Here is a 27,024-nt window from a genome sequence, read left to right as displayed (position 1 = left end):
AGTTCATATCGAGCTGATATGAACTTCATATAGACAGGACTTCTTATAGACGGGACTTCTTATAGACGGATACAATTTAAGTGCAATAACTATACTATTTAACAACATATACAAATCTGGTGAGATATCTACAGAATGGCTGCTATCGACCTTTGTTCCGCTACCAAAAACCAAGAACACCAAACACTGTAATGACTATAGATTAATCAGCTTAATGTCACACAATGTAAAAACAAATTTTGAAGATTATACATGCAAGAATATTCGGAAAGTGCGAAGCGAATATGAGTAATAGACGGTTTGGCTTTCGTAACGGCTTCGGAACAGTGGAAGCTTCGTATAGTTTCACAACTCTTGTCCAAAAATGTCGAGACCAACAAAAAGATCTTTTCGTTGCGTTTATAGACTATGAGAAAGCCTTCGACAAAGTTTAACATAACATTCTCATGGAATGTCTAAAAAGAAAAGGACTCGACAAAAATGACATTAACATAGTGAGAAATCTCTATTGGAACCAACAGGCTGTGGTAACATTAGATGGAAATAGCACGGATGCGCAACATAAGTAGAGGAGTTAGACAGGGCTGTGTACTTTCACTATTACTATTTAAAATATATTCCGAAGAGTTATTTATGCAAGCACTTGAAAACTGTACAGAAGGGATCAAGATAAATGGTGAAAATATAAATAAAATCCGTTATGCTGACGATACAGTCATTATCGCTGAAAGTGAGAGAGACCTGCAGACGTTACTAAACACAATTTGTGATACTGGGGAACAGTTTGGTTTAACAATAAACATAAAGAAAACAAAAACCATGGTTATCAGTAAGAGGGGCAAAGTCATTACAAGGATCCAGATAAAAAATGAAGATATTGAGCAAGTGGACAAAATGAAATACTTAGGAGTCTGGATTACGGAAGATCTGAATCCGAAATGAGAAATTCCACTCTATTCTTCTTTATGGTGTCGAAACCTGGACTGTTAATGTTGACTTAATGAGAAAACTGGAAGCTTTTGAGATGTGGCTTTTTAGGAGAATTTTGAAGCTATCATGGACCGATTATATTACGAACGAAATGGTGTTGCACAGAATGGGAAGACAGATAACTTTTGGCCACCATTAAAAGGCGAAAGACAGCATATTTGGGGCACATACAGAAATGATAAGTACGAGTTGTTGCAGCTGATTATGAAGGATAAAATCGAAGGAAAAAGAGGTCCTGGTAGACGACAAATATCCTGGCTGAAAAACATTCGTGATTGGACCGGGTTAAACACACGCACGCTCTTAAAAGCAGAAGATAGAGACGAATTTGCAATGGTTATAGCCAACCTTCATTAGTGGAGACGGCACTAGAAGAAGAATTGCAATTAAACAATATCCATTTTAGATTTAAAAGTTTAAACAATTTAAAATGAATAATTTTGAAAAACATTATGGTTAGGTAGGTACAGGAAAAAAATATTTTTGACATTTTTAAAACTACCGCCTTTTTTCAAAATAAGTACAAAACTATCGAAGGTACAAAACCAACTCGATACACAAATATAAAAAGAGCCATTAAAATTCTGTTACATATCCAGTAGTGTTCATGAAAATATTGTTTTTATCAAATGCCTATTTTTTTTATTTTTAAAACGACCTTCCATGACCTACGACTAATGACTAGCGTAATATTTATTATATAATAGCTTTAATGTTTTATGTTACAAAATCATTTTTTACATAAAACTGTAACAAAATACAGATATTCCCATTATATTTATATTTCAATTCTATTACTGATTTGATCTAATTACATAAACTAAAAATGATTAAAGAATAAACAGGATTGCATATTTTAACCTTTAAATTAAATAAATCATACAGGGTGTCCCATAATTATTTGGACATTAGTTAATGAGCTGACATCAAAATAAAGCGTTTGAGCTTAAATTGCTTAGGCAAAATGTCGCTAGTTTTCGTTCTACAGGGTGATTCATTAATATTTTTTTATATTATTTTTAGGGATATATTGAAAGCTATTCAACCGATTTAAGTGAAATTTGGTATCTTGCTATTATTTAGTATAGTTAATATGAAAATAATATTAGTTTTACCATCGACACTAGGTGGCGCCACCTACTATAACATTGGACCATTAATGTGGCCATAATTTTTTGTCCGCCCTGTATAAACATTCTGGGAAAAAAACATGAAATAACATTCAATTCTAAACAAAAAAGATATTCTTGTTTCAAATCAAAAAAGTACACCGTTTTTGAAATAAACGTATTTTGTTAATGATATGCATGTATGTATTTAATTTTTCGCAAAACAAGCAGGTACCTAGGTATGCTTTGAACTGAATGGCAACGTCAAGTCTTAACTTCGAATTTATTTATTATTAGTTGTCAAAGTGCAGTGCGAGTCATTATTTGTCAAAGTGTTATTAAGTTTTTTATAAACCACTTAAGATAAAGGTAAAATGTTACGTCATAGTGAATTTTCTAATGTAGAAATGCGCGATATGATCTGTTTGTATGTCCAGAAAAATATTTGTTCTCTTAAAGAAGCTCAACACTATTTCCAACTTTATCCCAATAGAAGGCAATCAAACCATAAAACTATTAGTTCATTGTTCGACAGATTAGAAACAGGGTCATTTGATCCCAAAAACAGGAATGCTGGGAGACCGAGAGTAATTGATGCCGATATGGAGTATAAAATTGTTGTGAGTGTTGCAGAGGATCCAGAAAACAGTACAAGGCTTGTTTCTGCGGCCACTGGTATCAGCAAAACTATTGTGTCAAGAATAATATGGACAGAAAATCTGTATCTGTATCGTTTTACTCCAGTACAGAATATTTTACCACAGGATTTTTCAGCAAAGCTCCGATCCAATATTTTATAATAAAATTTCATTTACTGATGAAGCCACATTTACTAGAAGAGGTGTGTTTAACTGGCGCAATAGCTATACCTATGCGACAGAAAATCCTCATGCATTTCAAGAACATCATTTTCAACATTAGTTTTCCATAAATATCCGGTGTGGCATATCACCAATAAACAATATGTTAAAAATTTGTAATGAAGTATTTAATAGACTGACTCATGTGGATATATTTAATGTAAAAAGCTGTGAACTTAAGACATTGCTTGCTCATCAGCACTAAGTTTAAGGGGTTTATTGTATTTTTTCTTATTGTATTATTAATGTTCATTTCTTTCATTCATTTATTGTATTTTTTTTGTCTTAAACACTTTACATAGTGTTTGTAAGGTGTCTAAATAAATAAATATCAACACTCAAAGGAAAAAATAAACAGAGTGGCAAACAAAGTGCAGTTCCACAGAACTTTCTGTTGCTATAGAACACAGAAACCTTAAGCACACCACAGCCAAATAAAAGATCCACCAGGTGTTTAGAGAGCTTATATATATATATATATATATATATATATATATATATATATATATATATATATATATATATATATATAGCAAAACTGAGGACATCCTGAGGACTTGTAAAAAATAATTTGACTTCCAATAGGCAAAGTGGCTATAGTAAGTCCAGTCTAGACTTCCCAAAAAAAACACAGGTATCTTATCCATCCACATATTCATATTTACTGTGGGCCTAGTCATCCTAATAACTCAGAGGGTTGGCAGAGACAATGAATTGTATAAATTTTGAATCACACTGCCAGAGAAAATTTTCAAATGCATCTAATATAAAATCCAAAGTTTTCACTTTGAATTAAAGGCCACGCGTACAATTGAGTCAGCCTCAGCACTTAGTCATTGAAATTCTGCCAGAAGACTGAAGATGTTACAAAACTGGAAATAGTAGGACCTATACTTTTGTGAGTAGCAATACAGAAAACTTCAAATTATTTACTTTAAAATATTATTTTTGTTTTATGTTGGTTGTCCAACATACTTAAAACCTTTATCCACATTTATCAAATTTTTTATATGCACTGCACATTTATACACAAAAAAGATTATTATTACATTATATTTTATACAGTTAACCATGATTAATAAATAAATAGAAACTTACCCCAAAAAGTGCTTCCATTTCATCCCTTTTAACTGGCAATTTGAAATCTTTTTCATCTAATAACCCTTCAATCTGTGCAGCATGTTCTGCATTAGCTGATAAAACATTTTTCACTCTACCAGCTTCCTTAAACAGTTTAGCCATAGCTCTATCATTTTTAAAGACATCATTATTAGTCTTTTTCATCTCATTGAATTTAGTAGCCAAGTAGTTTCTTAATCTAACTTGCATTTCAAGTCCTCCAAGTGTTCTATCAAAACCTACTCCTAAAATTGTAGCTTGTGGGTGTACTTCAACATAAGGCTTGTCTTTGGTTTTTACACTCTGGTAACTAACAAGTGTGGCAGTTGTAGAAGATGCTCCCATATCATAGAACATAACGTATTGGGCTGTATCATTAAATGTCTTAGATCTGAATATTCCATAATTAAGTGCAACTGCTGTGTAGTCGTTAATCAACTGAAGTACCTTAAGTCCAGCCAATTCGGCTGCCTGTAAGAGAGCCTTTCTTTCAATTTGATTAAAGTAACCTGGTACAGTCAAGACACATTCCTTGATTGGTTGTTGGGCACTGGTTTCTGCAAATTCTTTAGCCTTTCCTAATAACTGAGCAACCAGTTCTTCTGGACTGTAAGCAGTTTCTTCATCTATTTGAAATAAAACAGTCTTCCTCTCAGAATCCTCAACAATGTTATAATAAGGGAACCGTTCCTGATATAGTTTCACTAATGGATGGTCTATACTCTTACCTAATAAATCTAAAAGGTAACTGAAAGTTTGTTTGGGAAAACGGACACCCATGGTTTGGGCATCTTCACCAAAAAGCCTTGTATTGTCCCTAAAGCTAATAACTGCTGGAGTTTTTCTTTTTGATTCTTTGTTTAAGGCAATTTCCATAGGGACTCCTGGTGAAACAATACCTACTTTCATCCATTCTGAACCTAAATCTACCGACATAACAGCTAAGCTGTTCACAAATGTTACTCCTGTGTAACATACTATCAGAAGTGTTACTATAAGTGACAACTGCATCCTCCACCTGGAAATTTTAAAAATGAATTATGTAGAACACTAGATGTTATTTAAAAAGTATACTGTATACCAATTATACAACATACTTTTCAGTCTATACATGAAAAATCTTGACTTAATCACCCAACTTTAAGAATAATGTTATCTATTTATAAAAGTTTTTATTTTATCCCACAACTAATTAAAACCATACGGTTGCACTCCAACTAATAAAAAATATGATAGGAATATCTAGGAAATTATATCTCCTTTATTCAAAAATTAGCTTCTTTCAAAATGTATCTTAAGAAATTTCAGGTTGCCGGATAAACACAGAAATAAAACAGAAAAAAGTTAATAATTAAATTAAAGTAGTCTTACCGAAATTCAGTCTTTCAATAAATAAATTATATACTCCGTACTTGTTTCACAAATCTTATTTTTTTATACAAAAATTGGATACACCACGTCATATATCCATGTGCAGTGCGGATTTTGTCACTGAATACAGAAAACAGCTGTCAAATGACAATTTGTTGTTGTCACGTTGGAATGGTAAGAACACGACCACCCGACATCTTTATGTGTGGCTTATTTTCATTGGTCGTAAACACTTATAACATTTTGTGATTGGTGAAACATACAAATGTGGCAACAAGGTATATAACTTATTGTGACATCTGTTGAAAAATAATGTAACTTAACAATATTGTATCAAAAAAATCACAGTTTTGAAAGAAATGGATAAAGTGTCTTAACTGATTGATGTGTCTTAAGAAATTAAGGATAAAGTGTAAATTATAGTGTCCTGAATATTTTTTAGAGTTAAACTAGAGACCAAAAATTAAAATTTAATGCACTCCATTTGATTGTATTTTACTGTTAGCAGTTGTCACAATTATAACTAGATGTCGCCAGTGGTAGTGTCACATAAACTACTATTTAAATTTTGCATTTTCACTAAAATTGTTAAGAAATTATTATTTTGCTCTATTCAGATTTTCTTCGGTTGTAACATAGTTTTTGTTGTTCAATTCTACTGTTATATGCGAAAAAATTAATACGAACCATTTTATTTTTAATTGGTTTTTTTACATTGAAACCAAAGAAACTTACCGGACTTTAGTAACGAGTATTTCCTATGGAAATGGAATCACTAACAGGAGAATTTTACTGTCATCATTGCATGTGATTATTTTTTTAAAGGCCATCTATTCTTAAGTTAAAGTTGATTTCATGTAATCGAATGAACTAAACCCTATTCACTTTACAAATTCCCAATCGTCAATAGAACCACGTGTAAGCCAAACAGGGTCGTACTGATGTACGACCTATGTATCATATGATTTTTAAAAATATTTACTTTTGAAACTGTTAGTGTAAGAATTTCTTGAAATTTAATCATTATATCACAATTAAACTAAACTCTAAAAAATAACACGACCAGTAAATAACTTAACAATAACTATAACATAAATATAACACAATATATTAACTTAAAAATCAACAGGATACAATTTGAATTTGGCAAGTAGCTTTCAATAAAGTCGTTTCAGGCACGAAATTCAAAAATATTGACATCATTTTAAAGTCATCTACTTTAAAATGTATAATATATGTCTGCATTGTCAATATAAATGAATCAGATAAAATTAAATTATTAGAAGAATTTTTTTACCAAGTACGATTTCCGAAGCGGAAATCGAAGCGTCAAATAAACTTATTTTAAAGTAAAGTTGTGGCTTATTCCCAACAAAAAAAGTAAATCTCGTTAATTTCTTTATAAGAAAAATTATTTAACAATATGAGACTAAATTTAGTTACATTATAGAATTTATTATTTAAAATTTTTTATATAATAGTACCTACATATTTCGTTATTCCTATTATTTGATGTTTACGTGTTTAAATCGAAATGGATTAACTAAACGATAAATTGTGTGTTCTTTGTAAGTATTTAACTAAATTTTCATTTGATTGCTTGCTTAATTGTCCTAAGGATAACTTATTCTCTTTTTAAATTTGTGAAACAATACAAGTTTTCCAAATATGCAAAAATAATTTTCCTACGACAATGGTTAATAAGTTATTGTTTGTAAGCAAAAAATCGACATTTTTTGCAAAATATTTTGCAGTATTTGAAATCATTTTTCTTATTTTTTCTAATAGGTAATATTGATAGAATAAATTTTCATCGTTCATATGCTATCGTTAGAATTAATGTAACTTCAATAATGTCGACTGATGTTGTTCCAAAAATTTTTGGATAATTTGTGAAAAACAAATCAAATAACATTGAAACTATTTGAACCATCGCTTTAAAATTTTGATCATATTTTAAGCACCACAAGTCCCAACATTCCATCTAATATTAAGGTTCTAAGTTTATGTTAGAAAAAGTTATTAACATTTATAAAAAAACGAAATTTCTGATTTATTTTGCAAATATCTAACCAACAAAAAAAAATATAACATTTAAAAAACGTCATATGATTTATAGGCTTGTTACTCTCAAATTTGTTTTAAATGCTTCCCTTTTTGCTGATAAACGAAAAAAGCTAAATTTACCGTTTTTTGACCTTAATTTGCTAATAAATAATTAAGTAAAAAACATCGACTGCAGGAAACATATAGGTATTTGTTATGGAGGTCCATACTACTCAAAACAACTGTTATACTTTTTCCATTGTCAATTTGCCAAGCGTCGGCTTTTGAGGTTCTTTGATGTCGATGCCGACCATTGGCGTGGAAATTAAGAAAAGGGATCAGTTATCAAACGCATATTTCAAGAAAAATCATATAATTTTTATTAATTTTTACATAATTATATTCAGGAAAATTTCTCAATTTTTGGGCAGAAATTGTTTAAACAATTTTTTAAACAAATTCAAAATATCACCTTTTGTGCTCCAAAAAATATTTTTTAGGTTTTTGGGTGACTCTAAATAAGATCTATGTCATTTTTCTCAAAAGTTAATAGTTTTGGAGATATAAGCGATTTAAAATCCGAAAAATGCGATACCTAATATGCATTTTCGAGGCTTGAAAAATATGTAAATGAGTATTTTTGAGATTCAAGAGTATCTAAACTAAAGTATCAACATTGATTTTGGTGAGAAATCGGAGCAATATTTTCCGTAGCAGAAAAAGGTGATCTTTTGAATTTGAATTGTTTCCGGCAAAAATGTCCGGCACCCTTCAACCTTCGATTTGTTTAAACGGGGCATTTTTGAATAGGACTCTTCAAAGGACAGAATCAGTTTTTTTTTCAAATGGGAGCGGGCTCACAACACCGAATAAATAACAAATTAATTCTTTCAAATTAAAGCTTGTTAATTTTAGTGATTTATAAGAATATTGGACTTATTATTTAGTTTTTACATAAACCATAATATTTTTTTACAATTATCTGTAAATAATGGCTCATTCTGTCAGAAACTTTTAAAACATTGTCTATCCAGCAATTAAGATAGTCAACTGAAATTTAATTTTTAAACACGGCCTACTGTTAATGCACAAACAGGGTGAATCTTCAATATTTTGCTTCGAGTTAGAGATATCTGAAAAAGTTATTTGGAAAAGATGTTCCAAATATTATTTTAACCCCACATAACAAAGTTTTATGTCAAAATTCGCACTTTTACTTTTTTCATTAATTGAAGAGCTTATTTCCAGTGTCTTAAATCCAAAATTTCGATTTTTTAAATTTTCTTTTTTTAAACTTTATAGATTTCTTCAAGTCTAGAATAAAGTTATATGTACCAAAACAACTTCTTATTTACCATTTAAAAGTGCATATGAAAATTGTAAAATTGTATAATTTGTATGTTAAATTTGTATGAAAATCTGTAATTTCATGGATTTCATTATATGGATGTAAGACACTTTGGAAATAAGCTCTTCAATTGTAGTCAGGATTCTAAAACGGACAGTTGGCTGTCCCGAGATGCATCTTTAGACAGCCAATTGTAGATTTAGGATCGAGATTACAAATAATACTGAAAAACTAAAATTGCGAATTTTGTCATGAAATTTGGTATGTGCGTTTACAATAAGTGGAACAACTTTTCCAAATAAGTTTTTCCGATTTCTCTAACGCGAAGCAAAATATCGAAAATTTACCCTGTTTGTGGATTCGCAGTAAGCCGCGTTTAAAATTTAAATTTCAGATGACTATCTTAAAAAAATGTGCACTAACAACATGTATGACTGTGCAAAATGTCAAATCTGTATGTATTTTAGTAGCTGATATATAGAGTTGTCTTCATCTTAAATGCGACACACTGTATAATAATGAATACTAGTGTTCAAGATGCATCGCGATAGCTGTAAAGAAATTAATTAGAAGGACTGAAAAGAATCGTCAGTGTGCCTGTAAAATTGTAAACTGTTCGCTGAATAACGTCTTTTGCAGCAGTGTCAATCCTACCCAATTTTTTATTTGGTCGCTTTCGTTTTAAGGAATGATCTGTAACTGTGCCTAATTTAATAATTGTATATATCGTCTTATACCCGATTTTTTTAATACATGAATTCTCGAAACAATTGCATTATCAGCCATCCCAATATTTTCTTTTTTCAAACACTCATACATATTTAAAACTATTCTTTGTGATTGTACGTGCAAATCTTTATTTTTTAATTCAGAGCTGTCATTAACATAATTGTCATTATTTATTGATAACACAGAAGTTGATGCATCTTAAAAAATGCCATCCTAGAAAAATATAATATTACTTATAACTTATATTACCTATACCTTATAAGCCCCCGCCTCTGCAATAGGAAATATTTTAGGGTATCGGATAGCAGACAACAGGTGTTCATTAGAATTTATTGGTTTGCGCTTCGCGCTGTTGCCATAATGCATGAGTTTAAAATTAGTGAATATAACCTTAATACCATTATTAATATATCTGCAATTTTTCATGTTTCCAGGTAAGGTATAAAATCAATGAAATTTGGAAAAAAATAATACAATTCTTGAAACCGTTTTTGAGAACTTGGATTCTTAAAAGTTGTCTGATTTCTTAAAAGTCGATCATTATATCTATAAAAGTATTACCGCTAAATTCACCAACAGGGCAACGTCGAACGTTCAAATTCTCTCCAGACTACAATGTTGCCAATATTCGAAAATTACTTAGAATATAAGTAATATATACAAAGTTCACGGTTGCTTTAATTCATTAGTGAAGAGTCCATGGAAATATTAGTACCTAGTTAATTAATTTATATATATATTTTTGAGAATAAGTTCATATTATTTTTTAAGAGTGTCGTTCGTTGACTAGCAATTGAATAATAACGAATAGAAAATAGAGAATATTTTTTAAATATAACCTTAGGAATTTTAGGAAATATGTCTGACAACCTTGATTTGAAAGGCGGTCTCTTTGATACCAGAATAAGACATGTTTATGTTGGAAAATTATTAGTGGATGTACTATACAAACAGAATAATTTTTTTGCTTATTTCCCTGTACTATAATATATGTTTTATTTTAAATTTAAATTTTAAATTTTAATTTTAAATTTTATTTTATATGTATTACATAATAATAAAAGATATTTTAGTTAAGATATTCTGTGGTTGAGGTGACATCTCACATGACTATAGACAACCAATGATACACTCAAGGAAAAGAACTAAATAATCATGGAGAAATTAAAATTAATTAGGTTATATTTACAATATATTTTATTATTACAAAATGAACATTTTTAAATTTTCTGTTTCATGAACTCGGCTTAGGAACTCGGTAATATAATAATGAGCCTTTCTTCAGTAAAATATATTACTGACATCTACTGGTAAAAAGTTAAACTAAACGAATAGTCACACTGGAATGACAACTATAGGTGTAAATAATTTTGACATATGACAGCCACATTTTTCTCTGGTAAAGAAAGAAAAAATGTTTTAGTTGTTCTATAGTTGTGGCATGGAGTAGTGTGTTGAGGTTGTTGAATTTACGGTTTTGTTATTGATATTTTGACATGTAAACGAACCAAGTATAGAAGTGTTTTTGTTTTGTTTAGTGTTAATAATTGTTTTGTTTTCAAAGTTGAATATTGTGTTTGTTAGTAAACTCTAACGAAGGTACTTAATTTGAGAATAGAAGTACCTAGCAAAAGGAAACAAAAGGCTTTAAAGTGACGTTATTTTGTGTGCCTCGACAAAAGCGATCATCTCAGAGCGAAAGCGTGAGTAATATTCATATTTTTAAAATTAATTTTAATAAATAAAACACATTCTACATTTATATTTTGTTGCAAATACTTATTTATCATGTACAGTTAGTTAATTCCTTGTTTTGATAGGTTGACATGCAGATAGCAAAGTATACATTATGCATAAAATGCAGGGTATTCGCCGTTCAGTGATTCATATAATCTAAAAGTATTATGGTTTTACCTATGTCCTGAAATACTTAACTCTTTATTTTCATTAAGTGGGTAATTTACAGTTATATGGTGGATATCATACATTTCTAGGTTAGTGCCAATGATGAAGGTACTTAACTATCTAGTTACATTATAGTTAATTATCGCTGTCCTAGTTCCTACTTCACAACTAAAATGGTAGTGACTTTTTTAAAAGTATTAATACCTTATGGACGCAAACATGAGGTAAGCCTCTTATTAATTTATTGCAAATAACTTTCATTATTGGTAGAAAAAAATTAGACACCAAAGAATTTTCATTGTAAATATCCTAGTTTACATTTTTAAACCTTCCACAATGGTTTAATTGAATCATTATAAAAAATCTAGTAATAAAATTTTCAAGTAGGTAGATGCCCACAGATATTTATATAGTAATAGTACCTCCATTATGTAGGTATGTGCATTTAAGAATAATACATTCCTCCCTATTCATCAAAGGAATTGGAAACCATACAAAATTGGGATATAATTACTACTTCCTTTTTTATAAATGTGTTTGTTTATATTGTTTACCTTTAAAATATTGCAAAATATCAAGGTTATACCATGAATTGAAATATTCTAGGGTGGGTGGAAGTTCTACCTACTTAGTAATGCATTATTGTTTTGATTCTCTCAATATTTGTTGTCTATAAATTGTTTATGCTTATTAATTTTTTTAGAACAGTCAATAAAAACCATTTCTTCCTGTCTTTAAATGTGTTTTATAGATTGGCAGCTTGGTTGACATTTTCTTAATTTTAATAGTAGTGACCAAAACCTTTACAGGACTCATGAAATACTTGAGTTTCAAATGTATACCAATATTAATTAATATTACTAAAAATATTTCACACAATTAAAAAAAAAGCTTTAAATTAATCAGGGAATTGTTAGGAAACAGATTTTTTTAAAAATGAAATATTATTGTGGGGGTATTGAGCCATAGAAAAAAAAATCGTAATTAGGGTAGTCTTTGAAATTATTTAAATGAAGTAAAAATGGTATTCAACACAGTAAAAAGAAAAAAATATCAAAACAAGTTTACAGTGCAAGCTTGTTTTGATAAAGTGTTCAAATTAAGTACAAATATAGGAATTATAGGTTCAGTTTTAAAGACACAGCTGAAATTAGTAAATATCAAAGAGAATTGGTGAGTGGCATTTTTTGAAAACACACTACTGTGCCTTACTTATTCCATACATAATATTATTTATTAGGTACTTACTTGATTTTATTACTTGATTACGCAAGAACACACACATAGTTTATGATAACAAAACAATAAGCAGGAACAGTGAAATCCCATCTCCAACTAGGTACTTATTAAGTTTTAAACATGCAATATCTTTATATGGTACTCTATAACATATTTCATTCACCAATCCACAAACTGAAGAAACTCAGAAATCATATACTTAACAGAAAAGTGTGAAGATCAACCACTCAGTAGAAATATGCACAACGTTTTGTTTGTTATAGGAAAGAGTTAGTTTATATTTAGATTTAAATGGACAACACTTTCATCAATTCTTGTAGTTTTATCTATAAATTTAATCCTAATTTTGACATTGCATGTATTATGTATTTCTGTTCATATTATATAAGGTTGTGGGGGGTTATAATATATCTAAAAAAAGTGCCAATAATAAAAAAAATCTTATTGTGTGCAATGAAAATATAAAAATGTACCTACATATAAATTTGAGAAGTATAAGTAACTGCTCAGAATATTTTCATATCCACAAGATAAACAAATTCTGAAACATTACTTAACAAAATTTCTACACCTAATCTACTTTAAAAAAATATGTAGTTTATGTAGAGTTATCTATGTTTTTTTATATTCAATTTAAAATATGCAGCTTATGACCAGCCATAATTAGATCACATGATGGAACATCATAAAAGTGTACCTAAATAGTTAGTTTTTTAATACTTTGCTTGTTTTTGGATGTATGTGAACTTTCATGTACCAAATTTTCATAAAACTTGTTTGATTAATCTGAAAAAAAACATTCACATTTTTATTGAGATTACTATTATTGAATTCTTAGTTAAATGAAACACCTTGTACTATTATTGAATTCTTAGTTAAATGAAACACCTTGTGTATCATTTCTACATTGCACTAGTTGTGTTGTAAATTCCATTATTGGATTATTGGAATTCATTAAGATGTGATCCTGACTCTGTGTTCAGAATTAATTTAAGCTTAGAATTTATTTGAACCATGTTATTAGTCATCTTTCCACCATACACCAATGGCCATTATTTTGAGAAATACTGACAATTGACTGACTGAATGAACAGACACATACTGAATGCTTTATAACTTTGAATCACTTTATGTACTGACAAATAGTTCTCCTGCATATCTATAGCTATATGTGCATGTAGCTTTGTATCCACACCTAAATCTAAAACTTAAAACAAGTAAGTTACTTGTGCCTTTGTGTGCCTTGTCTATTTTGGTTATTCAAATAATTGTGCCTAAATAGTTAGTTTTTTAATACTTTGTTTGGTTTTGGATTTATGTGGACTTTCATGCACTTAATTTTCCCAAACTTCATTTGATAAATCTGATGTAAAACAATTCAGAGTACTATCACATGTATTTTAATTAGAGAATAGATGAAAACCTTGTGTTCTACATTATTTTTACTACAATTTCACTCATTGTGTTGTAAATTTCATTACCGGATTTAAGATTTGATTCAGACTCTGTGCTCGGAATTAATTGAAGCTTATACACCAATAGCCAGTATTTAGAGAAATACTGAAAATTGACTAAGCACATGATGAATGTTGTGAATCGCCTTGTGTCTTTCTTTTTGTTACATTCCTGACCAATAATTCTCCTGCATATGCTATGAAGGTATCTAAATATGCTTAGACATAATATTTTAAATATATATCTTCTTCTAATAGCGCTATAACCCTTTGTGGGTCTTGTGCCTTGTCAGAGACTTTCCTTCACCATTGCCTGATGTTCATGGTTTTAAGATCTTTATCTACATGGTCTATCCACCTTTTATGTGGCCTCCATCTGGTCTAATTCCATCTTTGGATTACTTTTACAGTTGATTCTGGCATTCTTTCTAAGTGGCCAAGCCAATTAAGTGTGAATTTACAAATTTAATGATACTTATCTGTGCTCTGCATTAATTCATCCAGCTCATAATTCATTTTTATTCTCACTACAAATAGTAGTTTTTCTTGAAATAATCTTTTTTGACCAAACAGTATAATACGATGGCTCAAATAGTGTAATAAGAATACCCAACCAAAGAAGATACTTTTTGTGATTTTAGCGATTTTGTTTTACTATTTAGTGAGATTCCTTATCCTGCTTTTTTTTGTTAATCCGTTTGTTGTTATAACTGGTCATACTGCAGCCAATCGAACCTCCAAATTGTTGTTTTTGACTGATAATTAATACAATATTAATTTTCCATAATCTTTAAGAAGAAGAATTAGTTTAAAATGTCTACATCTTTTTCTTCTTTTAAAGATTTTTGCCACACTTAGTAATGCAGTATACCTATCTTAACTTCTCATCATTCTTTTGGACTATAAGCTCATATTTTGAATATTCTAAATATTCTTGGCCTTAAATAGGCATTTTTTCTATTTAGAATTCTTACCTATATTTCTTTTATATGTATTTTATTTATTACCTTATGTACCCTCCGAATTATGGCGAGAGTTCGGTTAAACTAGGAATAGAAAAATGATTGGTGTTTGAATTTAAACAAGTAATGTGAAACCTATTTTGAACATGTAGCAAGCATAAAATGCAGAAGAATCATTCCAGAATATATATGAATCCTTTAAGACGATCAGAGAAGAACATCTACTTAATGGAAGAGAAATATTTGGATGAATGACAATATCATGCAACTAATGGAAGGAAAAAGAAAATTAAAGAACAACAAAAGAATGTACAACAATATTCAGTGACAGTTCTTTGTTTTTTTTAAAGAAAACAATAATTCACTTCCTTTTCTGGATGTGCTAATCACAAAAATGGATACAGGATATGCAGCCAAAGATCACAGAAAACCAACTCACACCAACAGAGATATTTAAACAATCGTTTAAATCACAACATAAACATCCAAAAAGGATTCATCAAATCATTAAATATCATAGTGCCCAAAACACCTGCTGTAATGAAAAGGCTTTTCAAGAAGAAAAAAACCTGCTAACAAAGGTTGTAACCAAAAATGATTGTGTTACTTCCCATTGTCATTTATAAACAACGAATTCCAGAAGATAAAAAAAGAAAACAACAAAATACAGCAACATTAAAAAAGGATAAGAAACAAGTACTTACAACATCACAACATTCAAAACAACCAATACACTTAAGTAGATCTATCCTGCCCAAAACCAAACCTAACAACACACAAGAGAGATTAAAAGAACTACTCTATAAAATACCCTGTGAATTCAACAACTTATATGTGGGAGAAACCGTAAGACCACTAAGTGTGAGAATAAATGAACATAAAAAATACATCAAAAACAGGAACTTTGACAGGTTACAGATATGCAAACATGCTTGGGGCAATGAATGTGGAGTACAATGGATAGATGCACCAAGAGCCATGAAAGAAACAGACATGAAAAAGAGAAAAATCAAACAAGCAGCCCATATCCTACTCAATGAATGAAAGTGTGTAGCAAACCCATCAGCAGAATATAGCAGGCTTTAGTTGCCAATACTTAAAGAAGACAAGATATGCCATGTATACACATCATTCTCTGTCATACACAATACATATGCAACACACAACACACATTCTATAAACGGAAACACTCTACACACATACCAACATTTACACAGCACATATTAACAATACTCAACACTTAGAATAATCAGAGTTTGAATTTTCCATGGGGCAAAACATTCACCCTCACATCTTTTCAGTCAAATGTGGCTGTTGTCTATAATATCATGGGCAAAAGTGAATCAATCTCCTATTTCGTGACATGACATAACCTTGTCAACAATCTTGGCGGTTACACACACAGTTTTTCAACTAAATTACTTATTTAATAATCTTTTCTTGAGAAAGATTTTCTTAGTGGAAATCGAAACGTCAATTTTTTTAGGTAAAATGTAATTGTCATTACAGTAAATTGTGACTTATTCCCATATAAACATAGTACTTAACTTAGACATGCCACAAGAAAACCATAGACATATAATACAAGATAGACTGATCATTGCAATACCAGCCTGTTCCCCCCAGTGCGACATAGAAAACTGACGCAAAGCAGTCGTTGCATCTCTTTCTAATTTGCCAGGTTTATCGACCACGTGACCTAAATGACCAATGAGAAGGTCACGTGGTTAATAAACTCGGCCCATTAGACAGAGATGCAAAGGCTGCTTGGCGTCAGTTGTCTCTATCGCACTGGGGGAACAGTTAGTCTATCTTGTATTATAATGTCTATGAAAAAAACAGTTTCAGAACCTTTTCAAATCTATAATAGTCATTATCTTTTTTTACATCAATTTTAAAGTCACCTTCGGATATTTATTTTATGCCTGTGATAACCATATATTTGATTTTTTCTTGTTTGTTTAAAACATAAATTTTTCTATTTTCAGTAGTATCTTTCATGTGATCATTTGAATTTCTCTTTTTATGTGTCATTATTATTGTTAGAAACGAAGTTTATAATGCGTTTAATGTCCCTAAGCCTAAAGTGTTTGTAGTTCAGCAAATTTTCTCTACAGTTATTACAATTGTTACCGAGTTACGCAACCAACAACTACGATATTAACCTTCTATTATAATAGTTTGTACCTTTTGTACTAAAACTGTTTTTTCCTATTTTGTTCCGCTAGTAAAACGCAAAATTATTATACTGGTCTCGGTCTCTCGATCAACTATAAACATGACTGTTTATTTTAAGCGTTTTCCTTAATAATTTTGTATAAATACGATTTTAATATCATGTTTTTCTTATAACGTGAAAATTGAAAATGGATTAAGGTATGTTCGTTCATTGAAGAGAGGTTAATGCTCTTTAATTAGTACTTATTGGTCCAGTTGGGGCTACAACAAAACGGATAGAAAATTGAGGGTATAAAATTCAAAACAAAAAAAGCATATTTGTAGATGTATATAGAATGTCTCGGCGAATTTGGCCCAATTACCCAAAACATAAAATTTCTTTTTTATATTCAAAAAACCGTTCAAAAACATGCAAGCATAAGAAGATAAGCGATAAGAAGTATTCACTTCAAAAAGTATATATAAAACAATAATCCATAAGGAAACATGTAAACACAATGTGATCGGGCTACATCACACAGGGTTTTTATACGAGTATTAATATACCTTTTATAAAGGAATTTTTTAAACAAAAATTTTTTGTAAAACAATAAAGTAGAAAAGACAACTACTATTGTAGTAGATAATTATAATAATAATCCATAATAGTATAATATTGACAAAGTTTGAGTTCCATTGCAGTGAACCTACCCCCCATAGTTCTTGAAGGCAAGCACGCAATTCTTGAACAGTTTTTGCAGGTTGTATTCACAATATTTTCTTCATGATATGCCATAAAATTTCTATTGGCGATAGACATGGGCTGGGCTGTTGATGGTCTATTTCAAAAGGAAAATATTGTGCTCTGATAGTTTTTTACTTTTTTACTTACATCATTTAAAACCATTTCTTCTATTTGTGGTTTCAAATGGTTTGGTAATCCGTTAATATATTTGTCAGCATTTATTATTTTCTCTACAGAGTGTGAGTTGCCAAACACAACAACTTGTCAACAAAACAGTTCACTTTTTTTTAAGACAATCAATGAAAGACAAAGACAATGAAAACTTCTTTTATTCTTATGACTCCGTTTCGAATGTCACTAATGCACACTTCTAATCTCTCGGATGTACACTCGTGCCCCCTCCACCCTGTCGTATACCATCGTTATAAGCAAAGTCCCCCCTCCCTCTTCTCTACGACGTAGTTTATGGATGTTCCCTTATCAAAAAATTGTATAGTTAAAACGTTATTTTCGTCAGTTTTAAATTGAGTTTTCTCATTATTGGTTGCTTTATGGCACATCACTTCTACTTCACTTTCTTCGGGAATCTTTCTTTCACTTTTCTTCGGGAAAAACAGAACCTCATTAAATGGGGCATCAAGACAGACAGCGACGCACTTTGTGAATGTGGGGAAATACAGAACGTGGAGCACCTGAGAGTATGCAGACTTTGCCCATCACAGTGCACCCTCGATGATTTATGGCTCGCAAATAAAAAGGGTGTAGACGTAGCCCGATATTGGGCAGAAAAACTGTAGTCGGATCCAGACACGAAAAAGTAAAGAAAGTTCTTCGGGAAATATTTTACGAGCAACTGCACCAACAGCATCTTCTTCTTTCTTGGCTTTACAACTGTAAGTGAGTCTTGGTCGCGTTTATTATTTTCCTCCGGTCTTGTGCAGCAATCTCCCATTGTTGTACCCCCATCTTACGTAGATCACTCGTTACTGCATTTTTTCTTGGGCGACCAACTGAACTTCTGCCATCGGTTCTTTCCCAGAAGGTTGCATTTAGTAGTCTTTCATCAATTCGATCTCACTACAATTGATTTTTATGTCATCTAAGCTGTCACCACTTTCTATCCAGTCTGCAGAACTTTCAGAATCGTAGTTCTTTTGTTTTATTTAATTTGATCAATTTCTTTCGCTCGTTTAGAAAAGCTCTCTTTTCTTTGTCTGCAAGTTTTCTGGTTTTCTCATTTTTTTCTCATGGTAGTTTAGCCAGGCTTCTGAAGTAACAACTGACGGTATTTTCTCCTTCCCTTTTTTTATGTTTCCTTTGGGCGAGGGCACATCTAAACGAAATGTACTATTTAAAACAGTTTATAGCATTAATTTCAGCAGTTATTGGTTTTTTGGGACTAAAAAACTAGTAATCAGGACCTTTTGAAGTTCCTGGTTTGGGTGAGCCACAAACTTTTCCTGTTATTTCATCTGCTTGACTCAATATGTTTATAGGTTTAATACATTCCAAGATTTCGTGGCTTTCAGACTTTTATTTATTTCTTCATATACGCCATTCCAAATTTGAAATAGTGATGTATCTGTCATTTCGATTTGCTGATCATTTTAAAGCCAATCTTTAAATATGTGTACTTAATTTGTATTTACCAGTTCGAGTGCTTTTATAAATAAATTCTCATTGCAGTTGCTATGTTGCTCCTAATATTTCTGACCACAACCTGGCGCTGTGAAATTTTGTCAAATTTGACAAATGCATTCTTCAATAATGGTGCAAAATATTGTTTTTGTAACTTGTTTCCAGAATGATCAAACCTCCATTTTTGTACTTTATCTTTCCAGCCTCTCTACAGCGACCTGAATACACCTACATCCATTGGTTGTGGAATTTGGATACAGGGCGATCAATTCTATTCAATTTTTGGTACAAAAAGTTGACAGATGCGAAGTTATAGGAGAAACATGGCCTTTGACAAAGAACAAAAGGGAACGTTCAATTTTCTCTTTGTTAAGCCAAGGCACAAAAATGTTTAGGTCCACACATCTACCCGTTTTCTGCAGTACCATTTGCCCATTCTTTTGGAGCAATACATGATATACAACTCGAAATCCTTGTGTAATTAAATAAAACCATTGGCGAAGCATACCGAACAGCCTCGTTAGCGGTGATCAGTATGTTTAGGTTTTCCTTCTCATCTCCTTCTTGACTGTAAACATTTTTCTCCTTTTTGCTAAAACTTGATCTCCCTTTGGCCAAAGAAAAAGTTACCTGTGTGGTTGATCAGCAACATGCAGTATGTTCTTGTTCATCTGGTATCATTTAATTTTTTCAAACCAGTTTCGAAGCTGTTAATTCCGTGACCTCTTCTCTAGCTACTGTTAAAGTTTGGCTAATCCTTTCAGAAGTTTCACGAGGCGTACCTTAAAACCTTTATATACCACTTTGGATCAGATCTTCCATCGACAAATTTGCTATCTTTTGATTTCCTTAACTATAAGGTCAACACTATCTTTAAGCTTCGTTTTCATGTAAATAATGAATTCTATTATAGCATAAACTGTACCAAAATGTTTTCTTCCTCATTTGTTAAGGTTGGAAAAGAACCGATAGTGCAAACCTCGGGATAATTTCCGTAAAGTTATACCAGATTTTTAAATTCTTTTGAAGCAGCAGCAACTGACCTTCCTCTTGGAACTGCTAGAAGCGCTGCAGCTATTTGATCCGGATTATGCCGCTTCTTTTGTCGTACTTATCATTTTTTTTATCAATTATAATAAATAATATAATAATTGGTATTGGATCTTATTGTTGTTCTTTATTTTTCTTCTTTTATTCAGTCTTTCCAAAATTCCAACTGTTATCCCGTCTTTTTCTTGTACTTTCTTGTTGTAAGCCCTTTATTACTTTGCTCCATAATTGCTATTTTAAAAATCTACTTAGATTGGTAAAGTTTATACATATTAAAGATTTTTCGGGTTAGTTTCTCCTTGTCGCTGAATAATTTTCTTAAGCTCACAAGCGGTCACAAAAATGTATTCCTTTGGGCAAGTCCCATGTCAGGCAAATTCGACAACACCTACAAAATGCAGATATATTTCAGTATTATGCTTACCGACCAACATTTATTTTAAAACTTCAACGGTGTATGGCATGCGAAAGGCAAGGTTCCGCCTTGGCTTTTCGCTTTCTATTTTTATCCCTTGAAAAATTTCATTATTAAATGTATGTACTATCGGGTGTTCATTCACCCGTCTTTCATGCAGATAACTTAGAATACAGACATTGCACGAAGGTAATTTGCTAGCTAGTATTACATCGATAATAATTATGGTTTACTGTATCTCCACTAGTTTGTAGGTAATAGCTATTGTATAAATGCGTAAGATTGTTTTTAAGACAAGACAAGACAAGGTTAGAGATAAATGGTTGTTGATTAGTGATTAATATAACAAAGGTGTATGGTTTATTCAAATAATATATAGAGAACAACTGTTTAAATTTGTATCAAATTTATTAACAACTTTATACAGTTGAAATTCTTCAAGCATCTCTATTAAAATACGATTCGCGATTTCGATTCCATTTCGGAAATCGAAACATCAAAATAAACATATTTTAAATTAAAATTGTAGTTTATTCTCAGTAAAAATAGTAAATTTGATTAAGATGCCAAAAGAAAATAGCTTCTGGACATTGTAAACCCCACTTTTGCCATTATTTTTAGATAATGCTAATTCTAAACATTGTATCGATATGTCACTGTTTACAGATCAAACAATCTACTGTAGCAAGCGTCTGACTGATGATTCAAGGAAATTTTCTTGATAAAACAGTCGATAATGCACATTCCGTTTTTTCAAGTAATTTATCTTTCTATCGATATTTTTTATGTGTACATCTTGCACAATTTGAAACGTCGGTAGTGCGATCCTTTCCTGTCGTATTTTTGGATAGAAAATTGTGAATAATACATTCCATGCAGTTCGGTTGGTGAATCTTGTGAATCTAAAACAGTTATTACAAAACATTTCATTCGGGTGCTCTTTGGCATACTGTTCCAGTGCGTTTTGCAGTGATGTTGCCGGTGGTAAATATACGATGTTAAGTATATTTGAAGAAATCTGGAATATGATGCGGGATTTGGTTTTTCATTGCCTTGGATTACAATGCTTGAAGGTAAACGATTATGGCAATAATTCAATAAACAACGTAATGGTAAAATACAGAATGTTCAGAATATTTTTTCTTCTTTTTTATTTAAAATTAATGTGCTCGGCTACTAAGGCTACTTGCACAAGGACGATTACAAAAGAAAAAATGTTAAAGTAGTGTATTTGATCAGCATAACTTAGGTTATCTAATATCTTGTATATTAAGTTTGAGGCGATAAAATAGTGTTGACAGAATATTGGTGGCCTACTGTGAGTATATGATTGACTGTCAGTTGTGATTGACAGATTTGACAAGTAGGTCGGTTGCTGGATGACATTAGGTAACCATGTGTTAATCTTCTATGTGCGATCCGAAGTCTCCTTGTCACAATAAGATCTCGCCTGGGCAAACTTGTAGTCCAAAAATAGTACTATCGATTAAATGCTGAATTTGATGTAATGTTGAGCAGTTGGTGCTCTAGTTTTGTTACCATAGGGTTCTTGTTCTTCTTCTAATGTGAGATTTTAAGTATTTGTTATTCTCATACTTACGAATCTTAATTCACGTAAAGTTTTCCACAATTTATCTCTTTTAATGTTTGGCAGACTCGTCTTCATTAATGTCTACTAAAAGTTTATCCAAAGTAGGAATCTTTTCTTGTAAATAAAATGAATGAACTTTTCTTCGAATCGATTGTTTCACAATATCGTCTATATGAATGGGTTTTCTCCCTGTTGACGTTTTAGGTGCTTCTGGAATACTTTCACTCTTTCGTTGAGCTTTAAAAGTCTATAAATAGTTGCTTCTCCAACTCCGGTCATATCTGAACACTTAGAAACTATTTTTCAAACAGTCCTTGTAAAATGTGCATGTACAAGAGCATCATGTACATTTAACACTAAAGTTTTTATTGGCACGGTTAAATGACACTTTTATTTCACAGGAATACACTGATGTGACATTTTTACTACACAAGTTCACTTGTTAATATCGCTTTTTATTGTAAAACTAACAATTCTACGTCATATAATCACAGGACTTTACAAACACAACTTGTTAATCGTAACTAAAATGATTCACAATTTGCAAAACACGTTCTTCCGCTAGGAAATTTTAATCTTTAAGAAAGTTGAGGGCTTATAAATCGACCCTCTCCTTTTTGGAAATTGTAAATATTTTGTGCCTGTATATTTGTATATTTTGTTGATTAAAATGACTACAAAATTTAAGACAAGAATTGAAATAAATTGGTATATTTCAAAATTTTAGGTAAAACCTAAACATTTGAGAACAATGCTGAATATTTTATTTTAGAAAATCTCCGTCATTGTTGTCCATGATATTATATTGGGTTTTATCTCACTTGCAATAAAAGTACTATCAATCAATTTCAAATGAACGATACTAACGTACGATTTCCTCGTTAAAAATTAAAACATATTCCGCAAGACAAACTTAAAATACTTATTTCTTAATCTTAATACGTGTTAATGTCTATCATTTTTAATGAGTTATCGAAATGTTAAAATATCTATGCTTGAATCCGTTTATCTTCAGCATAATACCTAAATCACGTTATAACAAATGTCTTACTTCGTGACTATACAAAAAAATATTTAAACCAGTTGTTGTAAACTTTATTGCTCTTTCGTGCTCATACAAAGAGTTATTGATGACTAAAATGTCTCTTTAGCTTGGTATACAAACAATTTCTAGGTATTGTCATCTTGGATGCATACCCTAGTTAGATAAAGCATTTATGAATTTATACATGCCGCAATGCCCGTTTTAATATTCTAGTTACGTTCTCAGCTCCGAAAAGTCTATGATTCATTTAGTGACAAAACTACAGTTAGGAAATTAAGAATCCGTTTTAATTTTAGGGGACCTACTTAAAGGTGTAACTGAACATGAAAAAATTGATTAACTAATTTGTTTACTTCTTCTTCTTCTTTACGTGCCATCTCCGCGACGAAGGTTGGCAATCATTACTACTATTCTTACTTATGACACTCCAGCCCGAAAGAGTTCAGTTAAGCTGCATCCAAACCATTCTCTGAAGTTTCTCAGCCAGGACATTCTTCTACCGATGCTGCGCTTTCCTTGAATCTTTCCCTGCATTATTAGTTTTAGGAATTCATTTCTATCACCACGTGTTATATGACCCAGATATTGTAGTTTTCCTATTTTTATGGATTCCAATATCTCCCTGCTGTTCTCTATTCTTCTTAGTACTTCTTCATTGGTTATTCTGTCTGTCCAGGAGATTTTCAGCATTCTTCGATATCTCCACATTTCAAATGCTTCCAATTTATTGAGACATTGTTTATTTAAAGTCCATGTCTCCACACCATATAAAAGAACAGAAAATACATAACACTTTAGTACTCGTTTTCTAAGATTTAGGCTGAGGCCTCTGCAACATAATACTTGTTTCACATTATTGAATGCACTTCTAGCCTTTTCTATTATAACTCTAATTTCTTTGGTATAATCGTTTGTTTCATTAATGTTTGCCCCTAAATAGTTATAATTCTGAACTCGTTCTATCGTCTTATTATTTACGTGTAGATTGATATATCTAATATTTTTCTTTGATATAACCATGAATTTTGTTTTCTTTATGTTTAGTGACAGACCAAATCCTGCTACTTCATCTTCTAATGCTTTTTTAAATATTTTTGCTGACTATGCATTAAACAGTGATGGCGACAAGACACAGCCCTGTTTAACACCTTTTTTGATTTTTATTTTATTAGCTTTTAAATTATTTATTCTTATGACATCTTGTTCATAATACAGATTATTTAATATTCTTATATCCCGTGTGTCGATGTTCTTTGTTCTCAGTAGTTTTATTAACGGATTATGTTTCACTGTATCGAATGCCTTGTTATAATCTAGGAAGCAGAAAAAGATGTCCTGGTTTACATCTAAACATCTCTGTATTAGCACATTTACTGCATATAATGCTTCTCTGTTTCCTTGAGCATTTCAAATCCGAACTGAGTTTGTCCAATGTCTTGTTCTAACTTTTCATATATTCTACGATGAGTAATCTTTAGGAATACTTTTCAGAAAACAACAAAACAGAACCACTGCAAAAGAAAGAGTTCAAAAAAGAATTATAAAGAGAAACTAAGTCTTCGAAAGAAACAGCAAGGTACTAATGGACAACCAAGCAGAAAGAAAAAACAAAGATATATAAAACACTGATACGGCCTTGAAAACTTAGTAAAATAATGGGAACAATTCTAGGTTATAACATTACCCATACGGAGAAAAGATTAAAAATAAACAAAACAAAGACATAGAAGACAACGAGTTAAGAAAAGAAAATATAGTGAGAGTAATTAAATCACAACGCTTTGAATCGATAGAACACATGATCAGAAGACGAGCGAGATGGTCAAAAAGTTACCAGATGGACCCCAATCCAACGAGGATTAAATGGGAATAAGCCACAATTGAAGGTTAGACTAAGTTTATTGACGTTTCAATTTTCACTTCGGAAATCGTTCTCAAAATACAAACATTAGTAAATTAAACAAATTTTGTTTAATTTACTAATGTTTGTATTTTGAGAACGATTTCCGAAGTGAAAATTTAAACGTCAATAAACTTACTTTAACCTTTAATTGTGGCTTATTCCCATTTAAATAGTAATTGCATTGGTCTTAATTTAGAACAGTTCAGTCTTACTATGTTTATTCGTGTCAATTTCTCTCTCTGGATGATCAAACCTCCAAAAATAGGTACGTCTCTAAAAGAGCTCTCCGAAGATTCCACACATCCTTTCCTTACTCAGCAAGCTTTTAAAAATCTAATATTCAAACATCTAACAACCCATCAAATATTCACTGATGCTTCCAAGTATGATGAAGGACATGCTGCAGCTTATATCTAAAACATCAAGTCCACTTTACGAATTCCGAACAGATTGTTGTATATATACTGGAGAACTTACGGCAAATGTAGTTTTATCCATAAAAGCAAATTATTATCACCGATTTACAACTCACGCTGTACTTCTCAAGATTAAAGAAGAATTAAAAGTGAAACTGGAACAAACCATGAAGTGGAGATATCCAGGAGTGGCTAGTATACCTGTTGAATACAAAGCACGTGGTGTTCGTGTGTATTAAGGTATAAAAAATGCTTATTAAAAGCTTAAAATTTTTATTTTAAAGAAGATCTTTTCGGAATTTAATCATTCCATCATCAGTTTAATAAAAAGTTGTTAAAAACATTGTATGGCCACATAAAAACATTGGAAGGACATCAGTATTAAAAATCAATCCTCATGGTATTTATAAAGGTAAATGCAATAGACTATTAACTTTGTTGATTAATAAAAACTGAAATCTGACCCATCTTACATGACCCCCTGGAGCTGGTGTGGTTTTATCGACTTACATTACCTCTGATCTGTGCTAGAGTCTAGGGCTAACCTAGAGCTAGACTCCAGCGATTATGAATGATGGAATGATTCAATTCCGAAAAGATCTTCTTTAAAATAAAAATTTTAAGCTTTTAATAAGCATTTTTTATACCTTAATACACACGAATACCACGTGCTTTAAAGAAGAATTATCTTATCTACAGGCTCAACAAAAATATGTTTCCTTCATCTGGTTACCTTCTCATATGCGAATAAGTGGCAATGAGGAAGTGAACTCCCTGGGCAAGCAATGCAATAACCGACCAAAATATTGTTATCATAAATGAAAAAAGTGCCATATTACTTGGGATTACACTGCTACCAAACTCAAAGAATGCATGGGTCAAGTAGGCACCATATTCATCTTACCAAGTAATATAATGTATTCATCTTACCA

General features: G+C 31.1%; 2 protein-coding genes across 7 annotated transcripts in view; one reads left to right on the top strand and one right to left on the bottom strand.

Annotated features, from left to right (window-relative positions):
- Positions 1 to 5,613, bottom strand: part of Grp170 (hypoxia up-regulated Grp170 co-chaperone protein) — a 34,446-nt gene extending 28,833 nt beyond the window's left edge. The window contains exons 1-2 of the mRNA XM_072529375.1: positions 5,450 to 5,613; positions 4,058 to 5,096 (exon numbers count right to left, since the gene is read on the bottom strand). Coding sequence (XP_072385476.1) covers positions 4,058 to 5,089 — 1,032 coding nt within the window. The 5' untranslated portion in view covers positions 5,090 to 5,096; positions 5,450 to 5,613. The remainder of the gene's footprint in view (positions 1 to 4,057; positions 5,097 to 5,449) is intronic.
- Positions 5,614 to 11,001: 5,388 nt separating this feature from the next.
- Positions 11,002 to 27,024, top strand: part of LOC140439453 (signal-induced proliferation-associated 1-like protein 2) — a 264,982-nt gene continuing 248,959 nt past the window's right edge. For all 6 annotated transcript variants that reach the window (XM_072529369.1, XM_072529373.1, XM_072529372.1 and 3 more), the window contains exon 1: positions 11,002 to 11,275. The gene's annotated coding sequence lies outside the window, so the exon portion shown is untranslated. The remainder of the gene's footprint in view (positions 11,276 to 27,024) is intronic.

This window comes from Diabrotica undecimpunctata, chromosome 4 (genome assembly GCF_040954645.1).
Source record: "Diabrotica undecimpunctata isolate CICGRU chromosome 4, icDiaUnde3, whole genome shotgun sequence".
Lineage (NCBI taxonomy): Eukaryota > Metazoa > Arthropoda > Insecta > Coleoptera > Chrysomelidae > Diabrotica > Diabrotica undecimpunctata.
Note: the sequence above shows the minus strand (reverse complement) of the source record. Positions and strands in the feature narration are given on the sequence as shown.